Raw genomic sequence first — 14,777 nt, 5'->3', positions numbered from 1 at the left:
AAAAAAAAAAAAAAAAAAAAAAAAAAAAAAAAAAAAAATTAAATATACAAAGCAAAGTTTGTTCATTAACAAACAAGATGAGAATCTTCTTGAACTTCGACACTTCAACAACTGAAAAGCCCATCCAGCCCCACAATTTTATTAACTATTCATATGGTAACGACACACAACTCTTCCTCTATCTTAAGCCCAGACCTCTGTTGGAGCTCCAGTCCTGTTTATCTTCTGAATGCTTGACACCTCAGATAACTAATCTCTCCCAATCCTCACGCCCCAATTCTTCCCCTCTGCTCCGTATCACAGAAGACATAAAAGTGACTGCCATCCACTCAAAAACTTGAGACTCTCCCCAGATAATTTTCTCACACCTCCCAAATCTTTACATCTTCTTGAAATCTCTTCAGATCTATCCTTCCCTCTTCTTGCTTATTCCACTCCCTTTTCCTTACTTTCATTCCTCATCTAAACTCCCATAATAACCTCCTATATGTCCTTCTATTCTCCCACTGTCACCTGAAATAAAGTCATCTGCCTAGCCCCAAAGAAATGTGAATTTGAGATTCTTGGCTCCTTAGAACTTCTGCTTCCCTTATGACAAACAAGAAACATCAATATCTGGTTCCTACCTAGCTCTTCAGCCTTATTTCTGTCACTCACTCCTCAGTGTCCATGTATTTTAAAAATAACTTTCTAGTTCCCTGAGTGCTGATTCACATTTCATGTATTTGTCCACATACAGAAATCACTTCCAGTTTGGCCAGAAAATTCAGGGTAAAAGAAAAAAAAAAGACATCACTTCCACCTTTACTATGTTTGGCAAACTTCTATTTATTCTTTGAATCCTCAGAATGCAAATGGCTTGCTTTCTTGTGTTACCTCAGGATCTTTGTAATGTTTTTACAGCTAAAAATGTATTTGGTTACTCTTTTTTTTTTTTTTTTGAGATGGAGTTTTGCTCTTGTTGCCCAGGATGGTGCGATTTCAGCTCACTGCAACTTCCACCTCCTGGATTCAAGCTATTCTGCGGATTCAGCCTCCCGAGTAGCTGGGAATACAGGTGCCCACTACCGTGCCTGCTAATTTTTGTATTTTTAGTAGAGATGGGTTTTCACCATGTTGGCCAGGCTGGTCTCGAACTCCTGACCTCAGGTGATCTGCCCACCTCGGCCTCCCAAAGTACTGGGATTACAGACGTGAGCCATCATGCCTGGCCTATTTGGTTACTCTTAAGTTTGAAGGAAATGATGTCTCATTCAGCTCTGTATACTTACCACCCCCTGTCCCCAAACCACCCTGTTTCTTTTTCAGACAGGATCCTGCTTTGTCACCCAGGCTGGAGTGTGGTGGCACGATCACAGGCTCAAGCCATCTTCCCACCTCAACCTTATAAATAGCTGGGACTACAGGTACACACCAACATGCTCGGCTATTTGTTTCTGATTTTTTTTTTTGTAGAGACAGGGTCTCGCCATGTTGCCCAGGCTGGTCTTGGACTCCTGGACTCAAGCAATCCTCCTGCCTCAGCCTCCCAAAGTGCTGGGATTACAGGTATGAGCCACCGCGCCCAGCCATCCCTTAGCACAATATCCACAGCAGTAACCTGTACGTGGTTAACAAATGAATGCTGAATGTAAACTGATCTAGAACTGAGATAAAGGCTGAAGTCACAGGTAAAACCTTCATGCTCCTAAAGATCTGTGTTTGGTTAAACATTTGAGTATTTACTCACTGCCAAATTGGGCTGAGGATTGAAAAAAAAATGAGCCTGTATTTGCAAAAAACCCTTTCTTTTGATGAGGCGAGCAATTAGCAGATACATGCATGTGACAAACTCCTATTTTTCCATCACTACCTCCATCTTATTTAAGACTATTTTTGATACACGAAATCATAGGCAATCTATTTTTACAATTCAAAAGCGGAGACAAATAGCAATTTTATCTAAGATCAGGTTCTCAAGCATAAAGTTATATATTGTTTTTCAATAGAATATTTTAGAACGGATATTACACTTTTGTATAATCTAATTTAAAAAGATAAGATCTTGGCCGGGTGCGGTGGCTCACGGCTGTAATCCCAGCACTTTGGGAGGCTGAGGCAGGCGGATCACGAGGTCAAGAGATCGAGACCATCCTGGCTAACACAGTGAAACCCCATCTCTACTAAAAATACAAAAAATTAGCTGGGCATGGTGGCAGGCGCCCGTAGTCCCAGCTACTCGAGAGGCTGAGGCAGGAGGATGGTGTGAACCCAGGAGGCGGAGTTTGCAGTGAGCCGAGATCACGCCACTGCACTCCAGCCTGGGCAACAGAGCGACACTCCGTCTCAAAATTAAAAAAAAAAAAAAAATATATATATATATATATACACACACACACACACACACACATGTATACACACATACACATATTTGTATACACACACATACATATACACACATATACAATATACATATACACACATATATACATATATACACATGTATATACATAAATATATACACACATATATGCATATATATACACACATATACACATATATACACACATATATATACATATATGATCTTAAAGTGCAGAAAAATGTAAAACATTATGTTCTTAAATTCAACTCATATCAAGATGAGTAACTTGGTTGCATAAGAGAAGCAATAAAGAAGTGAAAACAGGCTGGGCGCAGTGGCTCACACCTGTAATGCCAGCACTTTGGGAGGCCAAGGCGGGCAGATCACGAGGTCAGGAGTTCAAGACCAGCCTGACCAACATGGTGAAACCCTGTCTCTACTAAAAATACAACAAAAAATTAGCCAGGAGTGGTGGCGCACACCTGTAATCCCAGCTACTCAGGAGGCTGAGGCAGGAGAATCGCTTGAACCCAGGAGGCAGAGGTTGCAGTGAGCCGAGATCATGCCACTGCATTCCAGCCTGGGTGACAGAGGAAGACTCTGTCTCAAAAAAAAAAAAGAAGGTGAAAAGAAAACTAATTTTTGCAGTGAAAATGAAGTTTCTTCAAAACTTTACAGTTAGAAGAAAATAGCTGTAAAGATAACCTTGAATAATCATCCCTGAATGATTCATACCATGACATTTGGCAGGATTATTCAGGAAGTAGACACTGGCTTTTAGAAGACACTAATAAATTCTGTTAAAAACTAACACTAAATAGTGATGAATCCATCATCACGTATGTTAAGGGGGAAAAAAGGATGAACTAAAATTATCTTAACGCGGTTTTAAAAATAGCTTAGATATACAGTATCCAAACTCTTGTCAGCTTCCTCCCACAAGTTTTCTTTTCAATAATGGTGACTACTTCCTGCTTTTATTATATACTAACAACAATACTGCTGAATAATTTATAAAACATGTATATAAAAATATTAATGTCCTAGAAATAAGCAAGAAATATTAATCTAGGAGGAGGGCTACTGTGATGTTTACTATGGCACAGAATAGCTATTTACTAAATGATCTGCTTCAAGAGCTATTCCAAATCAATATTTGGTATTACCTGAAATATCCTTGGAATTCCTCCAGTATTGTAGTGAACTACTAGGCTGACTTTATTCTCTTTTTCCACAATTTCAAAGGATCCTTCTTTCCACTTTGTAATCCCAGTCTGCATACTTCGAATTCTGATAGGACCATGTATCTTCAGAGGAGACATATTTTCTTTAAAAATAAATTGCTTCCAGCTATATTAAAAAGCAAAAATATACCTTCACCTGGCAGGTTCTAAGGAAGAAAAATAAGATAAGTTATAACTTACTAGTAATTAAAATAATTTTTTGTTTGTTTGTTTGTTTGTTTGGAGACGGAGTTTTGCTCTTGTTGCCCAGGCTGGAGTGCAATGGCGCGATCTCGGCTCACCGCAACCTCCGCCTCCCAGGTTCAAGCAATTCTCCTACCTCAGCCTCCCGAGTAGCTGGGATTACAGGCATGCACCACCACACCCGGATAATTTTGTATTTTTAGTAGAGACGGGGTTTCTCCATGTTAAGGCTGGTCTCGAACTCCTGACCTCAGGTGATCTGCCCACCTCGGCCTCCCAAAGTGCTGGGATTACAGGCGTGAGCCACCGCTCCTGGCAATTAAAATAATTTCTAACCACCATGCATTTCTTCTGCGCCTTCATTTTCCCTTCGTTGCCATGTGTCCAGTACTGTGTTTATTAGTGCCTAAATTCTACATTTTGTATCATTCACAACCATACTGCTACCACTAAAGACATGCCAACAGGAATAAGACACCATTCTCAAAGTGATTGCCTTCACCATTAAAGTGCTGATTATTCTCTTCCTTCATGAAAGCTAATGGGTCTGGATTTCCAAATATAAGTTTAAAAAAAAAAAAAAAAAAGTGTGTCCAGGCCAGGCATGGTGGCTCAGCCTGTAATCCCAAAACTTTGAGAAGTTGAGGTGGGAGGAATGCTTAAGCCTGAGAATTTGAGACCAGCCTGGGCAACATAGGGAGGCTCTATCTCTACAAAAAAACTGAAAAAACATTAGCCAGTCATGGTGATACACGCCTATAGTCTCAGCTTCTAGAGGGGCTGAAGTGGGAGGATCACTTCAGCATAGGAGGTCAAGGCTGCAGTGAGCCATGATTACCCACTGCACTCCCGCCTGGGCAACAGAGTGAAGACACTCTCAAAACAAAACAAAACAATACAATAGGCCTCTGACTCCATTTCTTAGAATGGAGTTCCTCCCAAAACATCAAAGTATATCTCAAATGCTTCCTTCTAACAGTGAGCAATCTAAGCATATCCATATGCACAGAAGACATTAAATGAGTAAAAAATTTTAAAAATAACCAAGTTATTTGATCTCCAGAGTTACAGTATTTGAGAAAATCATTTAATCTCTAGAGAAAACAAACAACCTCTCTTCCAAAGAACCACCTACCATTTATATTTAACACTACCATTCCTAGAAAGAATCTTTACCAATTTTATCTTTAACAAATTCTCAGGTTTCCTGAATGAACTTGTAATACTTAAAAATGGCTGGGTGCTTGTCAGGCAATATTTGAAAACTAAAAAGAAAAAATGGCCAGACACAGTGGCTCATGCCTGTAATCCCAGCACTTTGGAAGGATGAGGTAGGCAGATTGCTTGAGCAACACGGCAAAAACCTCATCTATGCAAAAAATACCAAAAAATTAGCCTGGCATGGTCATGTGCTCCTGTAGCCCTAACTACTCCAGAGGCTGAGATGGGAGGATCACCTGAGCCAGGGAGGTCGAGGCTGCAGTGAGCCATGATTGCACCGCTCAATTCCAGCCTAGGTGACACTCTGAGTGAGACCTTGTCTCAAAACAAACAAACAAAAAAACACAAAAAACTTAAACTTACAGCAATAATCAGATGTGTAAAACTCTTCAAATTAGCTTTTGCTAAAGTTGGCAAGTAAATAAAATTACAGTTATAGCAGAGAATGTTATCAAATAGTGTTATATACATAAATATGCAATCATTTAAAATTGCTAAATCAAATTTTATAATATTCCAAACCTTTAAAAACACTACTTCTAAAGTGGATTCTTGCTTATAATTTAATAAATTAAACACAATTAAACATTACCTTTGCCTAAACAGCTCAACTAGAAAAGCTATAAAGGCTAGTATATAAAGGAAAATGATGCTAGGTCTAGAAATCAGCAGCCAGCCAGCCCTATCACTTACTAATCTGTAACTTACCTTTTTTAACCATAAGTTTTCTCAACCACAAAATAGGAATAGCAAATGTTGTAGTGTTGTAGAATGAAATAACACATACTAGGCACTCAGCAGACAGCAGTAATTAATATTAATGTAATTAATGTAATTAATGTCTGTTTTCTGAATTTATTCCATGTCTATAATACCTCTTTCTTCAAAGACCTCAATAAATACAATGTTAACAGGAGTCACTAACTCAACTATCTATAGGGGCTAGCAGGTGACAGAAATGACTTAAGCAGGCAAAATTTCAACAATTGCTACCCAATCTAGCCAATTATTACCATGTAGAAATAGTGAACCTAGCATTACCAGACCATCTAACTTTTCAAGAAAATAAAGACATCCAAACATTTACGTAAAACTGTCCATTTTTAATTGTTGGCAATGAATTCAAATTTATTTTTAACAGCTACAAATCAAACAAAACTCACCTACAGGCAGGATACAGTTTGGGGGCCCCTAGTTGGAGGTCTCTGGTTACTGTACGGCAAATAACTGAAGATAAAAGAAGATATATGAAAACACTTTCGAGAGTTTAAAGGTGTTAAGTATCATAAGTACTCTATTATTATTCACTCATCTCATCAAAAATTTTTAAGTGCTTACTATGGGCAGATTTAGATATTAGTATAATGTGCTGGGTAATAAGAATTTGTCAAAGTAACACAGTCCATTAATGTTTATAGAACTGTCTGTTAACATGACATTTGGCTCAAACTAGTAATCCTACAGAGCTACAGAAACTTGGGCCAGCAATGTATATCTGTAATACTTTTTTCTGCAATTATAATTTGTGACTTCATTGTTGGATACATCCTTAAGACTTTTTTCCACTCTGCCACTCAGTGCTGCAAAGAATACATCACTCTCCTACTCCAGTTTCCCATGCCAGAAACAGGAGACTTGTCTTTGGCTTCCTTCTTGATAATTATTGGTATTGGATTAGAGATGGAAAGTCAGGAGAGTCCCATCAATTCTGCCTCCAGAGATCGGGAGCTGTGGCTCACGCCTGAAATGCCAGCACTTTGCGAGGCGGAGGTGGGCAGATCACCTGAGGTCAGGAGTTTGAGACCAGCCTGGCCAACATGGTGAAACCCTGTCTACCAAAAATACAAAAATTAGCCAGGAGTGGTGGCACATGCCTGTAATTCCAACTACTTGGGAGGCTGAGGCAAGAGAATCGCTGGAGTCAGGGAGGCAGAGGCTGCGGTGAGCCGAGATCATACTACTGCACTCCAGCCTGGGTGACAGAGCGAGACTCTGTCTCAGAAAAAAAAAAAAAAAAAAAAATTCTACCTCCATACACCTTTCAGACAGCCTTATAATGAGCTGCAGATCAAACCATATTCCTCTCTTGCTTAATATCATTCAACAGCTCTCCACTTGTTCTCGCAATAAAATCTAAACTCACTACGTGACGCAAAGGCCCTTCATGACTCAGGCCCTGCTTACCTGTCTATTCCCAATAAAACCCCCAAATCCAGCCTTCTGAATTACTTATAATTTCCTCAAAAATCTCTATGTTCTCGTGCCACTATACCTTTGAATACACAGAGGTCATGTCTAGAGGATTTTTATGTGTTCTCCCCATCCCCAACCCTCCTTAATTTCTTCTCCTGGCTCTAAAATCAAGACTCAATTTAGACATTACCACCCTCTTTAAAAAGCTTTATATAAAAGTTGTAGGACACAAAATTGGCAGAACCAATATAATAAACTTTTTCATAATGCCTCAATTTAGTTCATTACCTGCTTTTGCACTAAATGAATTGACAGCTACATTTGCTCATTCATTATATTATCAGGGCTTGCTCTACTTGGTTAAGAGTAAAAAACTAAGTTTCTTTTCAGCATGAAGCATGATCCAGTAACAGTTAAACTTTCTATGAACCTAAGACAAAGACAAGGTTTCCTTAAACTCGGTAATGGTAATTGTCTTATTAAAGCAAAAAATTAAGAAGACAAAAGATAATTAAAATGAATTATTCTTTAAATATGTCCAGAGATTCTTTCTCTAAATTTCTTCACAATTATTAAAATTACTGTTCAACTTTGAGCATTACCATGAATGCTCAAAGCAATAATATTAGCAAAAATGTTTCTATGCCCTGTACATTTATTTACGTGCTCACATTTTAGGTATTGCTTTGAAAACATCCTTAATCAGAGAGCATTCTGTGGTAAAGAAAGTATGGCCAAAACACAAAAACTATTACTACAAAACAAACACAAAACTGTCAATTCCCACCAGATTGCATGCTCTTTGAAACATATATCAAAACAAAAACATTACTTACTTTTCAGTGACTTTTACCGAAAAACCCTATGTAATAGCAATTCACCTTTATTCTGATCCTTGTGCCAAAGGCAAAGCACTCTTCTTGGGACACTACTCATATTCTGCAGCTATGCCAGTTCTCCAGAAGCCATCAACTCAGCTAAAGAAAATAAAAATGTGCTTTTTTAAAAGAATCCAATATACAAAATTAATACTTAAAGGAAAGTGGGCTGGGCACAGTGACTCATGCGTGTAATCCCAGCACTTTGAGAGGTCGAGGCGGGCAGATCACCTGAGGTCAGGAGTTCAAGACCAGCCTGACCAACATGGAGAAACCCCGTCTCTACTAAAAATACAAAATTAGCTGGGTATAGTGGTGCATGTCTGTAATCCCAGCTACTCGGGAGGCTGAGGCAGGAGAATCGCTTGAACCCAGGAGGTGGAGGTTGCAGTGAGCAGAGATCACGCCATTGCACTCCAGCCTGGGCAACAAGAGCAAAACTCCATCTCAAAAAAAAAAAAAAGGAAAGTGATCATTTATACAACAAAGATTAACTTCTTGGTAATTTAAAAACTACAGATTACCTTAAAGAAAATATTTAAAATATGATGCACAACACACAGACACACACATAAAAGATCAACAGAACTTTAGGAACTTATCTGCTGTGCATAATGAGGGACTATAGGATGAGCCTGCACCTTGTTCAAATTGTATCTTGTCTTATTCATTCTTGCTACATTTTGAAACTAAGAAGTCAGTAACAAAGAATACATCCTTTGTTCACTTTATAAACATTGTTACATGATAATGTCTTAAGTCTTAAAACTTCCATAACAAGTTGATACTATTTCAAAACGTGGGTAAACTTGGTGCTTTCATTTTTCTTTCAAAGCTAACATTGTTTCTCAAATTAGGCCTCACTAGGCCTGAAATTTCTCTGAAGTTCTACCTGCACAACTCTCACTGCCTATCTGAATGTTACAACATCAACTTTAAACTCCTTTGTTCATTTAGTAAACAATTATTTATTAAGCTACTCCACTTTGAAGGCACTCTGGTAGGCATATAGATGTGAAGATGATACAGTCCATGCCCTCATTAAGAAGCTCCTAGAGGCCAGGCACGGTGGCTCACACCTGTAATCCCAGCACTTTGGGAGGCAGAGACAGGCAGATCACCTGAGGTCAGGAGTTTGAGACCAGCCTGGCCAATGTGGTCTCGAACACATTGAGACCACAATGTGTTCTCACTAAAAATACAAAATTTAGCTGGGTGTGGTGGCACGCACCAGTAGTTCCAGCTACTCGGAAGGCTGAGGCAGGAGAGTCACTTGAACCTGGGAGGCGAAGGTTGCAGTGAGCAGAGATCACACCACTACACTCCAGCCTGGGTGAGACCGCTACACTCCAGCCTGGGTGAGGGAGCAAGACTCCGTCTCAAAAGAAAAAAAAAGAAGCTCCCAGACTTCCCTACTTTTGTCCTTCTACCATCATTCAGGCAAGAAATCTTAGCATCAGCTTTATCCTCACTCTCATCTACTCAAATCCCAGATTTTCAATAGCCACTACTCTCAGAAACTCATCACTATGCCATCATCCCACCTAGTATTTACTATGCAACCCAACATTTATTATGCAACATTTACTAAGCAGTGCTAAATACCATACATGCATTATCTCATTTAATTTTTATAATAATCCTAAGTGACAGGGATATTATCTCTATTTCACAGATGAGGAAACTGAGGTTTAGAGACATTACATAATTTATAAATACAGTCAGTGAGAAACAAAGCTATGTCTAATGCCAGAACCCACATTTTTAACTACAACCACAGTTCATCCTCATCAACGAATTATGGCAACCCCTTCCCTTTCCAGTCTCAGCTCTTGGGGTTTCACCTCCAACAAATGCTTTACATTGTAACATCCTTTCTAAAGAACTACTCTTTTTACCACTTTTCAACTAAACTATGCACTAGATACCTTCTTAACTTTCTCCCTATGGTGGGAGTGGGGGGTAGAGGTGGGGCACGGGAGAGGAAGGTAACACACAGAACTTGTGTATTCTAACTGTATACTCCAACAAAATAACAAACACTTGGTAACTGCTAAATGGTTGCCATTGATGCTAGGACCTTCCCAAACTAAACAGCTCATCACTACCTAGAAAATAAAATAAATCCAAATGCTTGTGTTTGGTATTCATACACCTCCATTTTAAATTCCCTATTTTTCAACACAAATCCTGTTCTACACATACAAAAATTATTATATTTTAATATTTTCTTTCTTTTTAATTTGAGACAGAACCTCATTCTGTCACCCAGACTGGAACACAGTGGTGCCATCTTGGCTCACTGCAACCTCCACCTCCTAGGCTGAAGCAATTCTCCCACCTCAGCCTCCCAAGTAGCTGGGACTACAGGCACATGCCACCAAACCCGGCTAATTATTGTATTTTTTTTATAGACATGGGGTTTTGCCATGTTGCCCAGGCTGGCATCGAACTCCGGGGCTCAAGCAGTCCGCCCACCTTGGCCTCCCGCAGTGCTGGGATTACTGGCATGAGCCAATGCGGCTGGCCATATTTTAATATTTTCTTTGTAATTCACCAACAACTGACTTAAATATGGAATTTTGCTTTATTTACGGAAATCTCATCTTTACTGGTCTTAAAGATTAACCTGTTGTTAAAATATACAAACCACTACTCTGATTTTTGAAGGCTTTCTTTCCTTTAAAAAGATCTATAAAACAAATGGACAAAGGAGAAAATTAGTTTTGTTACTGAAAGTGGAAAGTTGACCTAAAGTTTACCTCCAATTCAAAGAATTTAAAATCTGAATGGTTTTATGATATAAAAATGGGTAAAAGAATCCAAAGTTGGAAAACCTTTTGTTTTTTCTCATGTGTCCTCTAACTTTTCAGAATGAAAAGTGTTTGTCATGAGATGATGACAAGAATATCAGCAAGCTTGTGCTTCCAAAAGACATGATGGTTCTTACAGCAACTTCCAGCTTATTTAACAAAATTACTGAGAAATAAAAATGAAGTGGTCACTAGCTTATATCCTAATAGGAGACAGACTTTAATCACACATGTAAATATATAATTATAAGTTCTGGCATGGGTGCAGTGGCTCACACCTGTAATCCCAGCACTTTGGGAGGCTGAGGCAGGTGGATCATCTGAATTCAAGAGTCCAAGACCAGCCTGGCCAACATGGTGAAACCTTGTCTCCATTAGAAATACAAAAATTAGCCGGGCATGGTGGCGGGTGCCTGTAATCCCAGGTATTTGGGAGGCTGAGGCAGAAGAATCACTTGAATTTAGGGGGTGGAGGTTGCAGTGAGCTGAGATCATGCCATTGTACTCCAGCCTAGGCAATAGAGCAAAAACTCCATCTCAAAAAATAATAATAACAATAATTACAAGTTCTGAGAAATGATATAAAGCAAGATATGTGGAATGATGAGACTTAAGATTAAGACTTGGGGTAGAGGACAGATAACATCAAGAAGGCTTCCCTGAGAGGGTATCACTTAAGTTGAAAACTGCAGAAGGAGATGACTGGTAGATGGTGGTGCTGGAACAATTCAGGCAAACAGCATCCCCAAAGGCCTTGAATTGTAAAATAACTTGATATGACTAGGGAAATTAAAAGCAATGTGGCTAGAGTTTATTGAAGGAGAGGAGGAAGATGAAGTTAGTGAAGCAGGCAAGAACCAGGTTACGCAGTCTTGTGAACCACAGTAAAGATTCTGAATTTTATCCTAAATGTAAGAAGCACTTACCAGGGGGAAATCCACCAAAAGGTTTTAAGCAAAGAAATATGTTACTACTGAATGAGGAAGTCATATATGGTTTGTTTGGGTTTTGGGAGAGTGACTTAAGAGCAAGAACAGAAGAAAATAAGGTAACCAGATAGAAGAGTATTGAAGTTGATCAGCTTAGAACAATTACAATAACAATTAATGCTTACTGGCCATTTACTCTGTGCCAAGTGCTTATCATGGTTATCTCATTTAATCCTCATAACAATCTAATAGGCTGAAAATTACTATTTCCATTTTACAGATGATAATACTGGAAGCCAAGGCAATCAAGTCCAGGTGAAAAAGGACTGTGGCTTAAACTAGAAAAGTGCCAGCGAAAATGTACAGAAAAAGATGCAAGACATATATAGGAAGTAGAATAGATAGAACTTGGAGAGAGCAGAAGTCAAGAATGCCTCCCAAGTGTGTAGCCTGTGTCATGTGCCACTTAATAAACTGGGACACTGGAGAAGAAAGAATTTCGATATGGAGAGAAAGATCAAGGCTTTGGATTTGGCTATGTTGCATCTGAAACTCCTAAGAAAAAAACAAAGTTGAGATGTCAAGCAGACAGCTGGCTATCTAGATGTGGAGCTGAAAACAAAGGGAATAGGCTGGAAATAACAATTTTTAAGTCATCAATATACAGATCAAATTTAAAGCTTAGGGAGGAACACAAGAGTAAAAGAAGAGGACCTAGGACTGAACCCAAATACTCATTTTACTTCATTGAACATCTTGAAGACAAGTGATTACTTTTATATCACTGGGGTTTTTCAGTCCTTCTTCCAATTTACCTTTCAGCAGAATGCAACACTACTGATGACTTCTTTCATGGCTTGCAAGACGCATCCTCCTCTATCGGTTATTAAACATCAGGAATCCCCCAATGCTCCATCCTAGGTGTCTTTATTTTATAGCACTATACTCTTTTTAGGCAATTTCATCCACATCCATGACTTCAATTACTATCAATATGGCAGATGACATAACACATACACACACCGCACACATTTACGTATGCAGCCCAGAACTCTCCTAAGATCTCCAACCCACTATATCCAACTGCCTACTTGACATTCCCTCTCAGATATCTCTTCCAGTTGGACACTTGTCAGGAATTGCCACCTCAATAAAGGAATTTATACAGAGCTGAAATTTTGAGAGGAATACCCCAAAACCACTTTAGGACAACTCTCCAGGACACAGGACTTTGTCATCAATCATCATTTCCTTTCATGGATCATGACTTAAAATAGTTACATCTAACAACCTGATCTGGCGGCTAGAAATGGGCGCAAGGAAATGCACAACAAAAATACAATTCATGTTTTGCAGTGAGGACTGGTCAAGAGGAAGGTGAAGATGGTCAAGAGAGTGAATGAGTATCATGTCCAAGGCCTGATGAATGTGCCGTAACGAAAGTCACCTGAAGAGACAGCAGGCCCTGTTAGAAGCTAAGAGGCGGACGACAACAGCCCCAGAGAAAAGGGGCCAGGTTTGAGTTTCGGAGGGAGCGAGTGGCAGTGGAGACCAAGTCAAAGGAGAGGGGAAAGCCGGGGCAGTGCACCTAAAGGTAGTACCTGTGAGGCTGGGGGTGCGTCGAGGGGTTGTGGGCGGGCTGAGTAGCAGCAGGGCGAACTCCGGAGGAGTGAACACCGAGTGGGCGGATCGCACGGAGGGAGGGGGAGCTAGGGAAAACGGCTCAATTGAGAAGCTACCCCGGCCCGCCTTACCTGCGCCGAGGGTCCGGAGCCCCCGGACAGACCCGCGGAAAGCACGGAGCCCGCGAGGAGTGGGAGGAGCCAAGGGTAATGGAAGTAGGGATACCGAACCCAAAGGAGGGAGGCCGCTAGCTACCCCTAGTCAGGGAGAGCGGCTGATGGCGGGAACTGTGACCACACGCAAACACGCACGCACGCACGCACACTTGACGCGACCAGACAGGCGCGTGCGCGCCAGCCGAAAACTCCGCCCCTCACACGCCCTCGCCCCGCCCCCCTCAGCACCTAGCGCGGCCTAGCCCGGGCAGCCCCGCCCCTGCCGTGACTGTAGTACGCACGCGCACTTTCCACTTCACCCGATTTCGACGCCCCCCACCATTTCCCGCCTACGCAGCCCAGTCGGGCATGCGCAATACTTGTATTCCCGGGACTGTCCATCTTTTCCCGCCGTTCACTGGCCTTTGGAGGCGGGTCAGAGTTCACGCCGCTCTCTGGAAATACCTGCTCAAAGCCAGGAGTTGCGGGGACTAGTGGTCGCAGACGTCCTTCCGGTCCTAAATCTTAAGGGGCAAAGGACATACTCTGGGACTGTTAACTAGGCCGAGGGCCTCGAGGCGGGAAGAGGATGTGTGGGTGGGGTCAGGGGTGAGAGGTCAGAGGGCCGTGAAGTGGGCGGAGCGAGCGGGAGGCGGATGGCGGCTACGGCGGCTCATTATTTTCCGCTGCAGGGGTGCTGAAGCGGGGACGCGGGTCGGACGCGTCCGGTTGTGGAAGAGAGCGGCAGCCGCTCGCAACATGCACAGCCTGGCGACGGCTGCGGTGAGTGGCTGGGCCCCCAGGCCTGGAACCAGAATCCTTCCTCAGACCCACGTTTCGGCCTTCTCTCCTAGTTCCTGTTGTCGGGTCCCTAGTCTGATTTTTTTCTGCCCTCAACCTCCGAGGCCCCGGTTCCCCTCCTCGGCACGCTTTGGTTGTGGTGGAGCCGGCCCCTATTTCCTTGCCGGACGCCTCTCGCGGCCTCCAGCGCGACCCATCGCGTTCTTTGCGGGCGCCAGGGCCTGGTCCAGCGCCCGTAGCAGGCCATTCATTGATTTATTGCGCTGACCAACAGTTTCAGGGCGCCAGTTGTGTTCTGGGCGCCGGCGTCGATGAGGGGAATTCCATGGTCAATCTGACGCGGCCCCTGCTCTCAGAACTCACCACGTCGCAGCGGGAAGGAAATGGCTTCTA

At 41.6% G+C, this 14,777-nt stretch overlaps 2 protein-coding genes across 3 annotated transcripts in view; one reads left to right on the top strand and one right to left on the bottom strand.

Annotated features, from left to right (window-relative positions):
* USP37 (ubiquitin specific peptidase 37) overlaps positions 1–13,714 on the bottom strand; it is a 116,656-nt gene extending 102,942 nt beyond the window's left edge. Inside the window, exons 1-4 of the mRNA XM_032754507.2 lie at positions 13,560–13,714; positions 8,067–8,162; positions 6,156–6,219; positions 3,511–3,694 (exon numbers count right to left, since the gene is read on the bottom strand). Coding sequence (XP_032610398.1) covers positions 3,511–3,694; positions 6,156–6,219; positions 8,067–8,121 — 303 coding nt within the window. The 5' untranslated portion in view covers positions 8,122–8,162; positions 13,560–13,714. The remainder of the gene's footprint in view (positions 1–3,510; positions 3,695–6,155; positions 6,220–8,066; positions 8,163–13,559) is intronic.
* Positions 13,715–14,150: 436 nt separating this feature from the next.
* The window catches only part of CNOT9 (CCR4-NOT transcription complex subunit 9), a 28,392-nt gene continuing 27,765 nt past the window's right edge, over positions 14,151–14,777 (top strand). For both annotated transcript variants that reach the window (XM_032754504.2, XM_032754506.2), the window contains exon 1: positions 14,151–14,366. In XM_032754504.2, coding sequence (XP_032610395.1) covers positions 14,343–14,366 — 24 coding nt within the window. In that variant the 5' untranslated portion in view covers positions 14,151–14,342. The remainder of the gene's footprint in view (positions 14,367–14,777) is intronic.

This window comes from Hylobates moloch, unplaced genomic scaffold (assembly GCF_009828535.3).
Source record: "Hylobates moloch isolate HMO894 unplaced genomic scaffold, HMol_V3 SCAFFOLD_1, whole genome shotgun sequence".
Classification (NCBI taxonomy): Eukaryota; Metazoa; Chordata; class Mammalia; order Primates; family Hylobatidae; genus Hylobates; species Hylobates moloch.
Note: the sequence above shows the minus strand (reverse complement) of the source record. Positions and strands in the feature narration are given on the sequence as shown.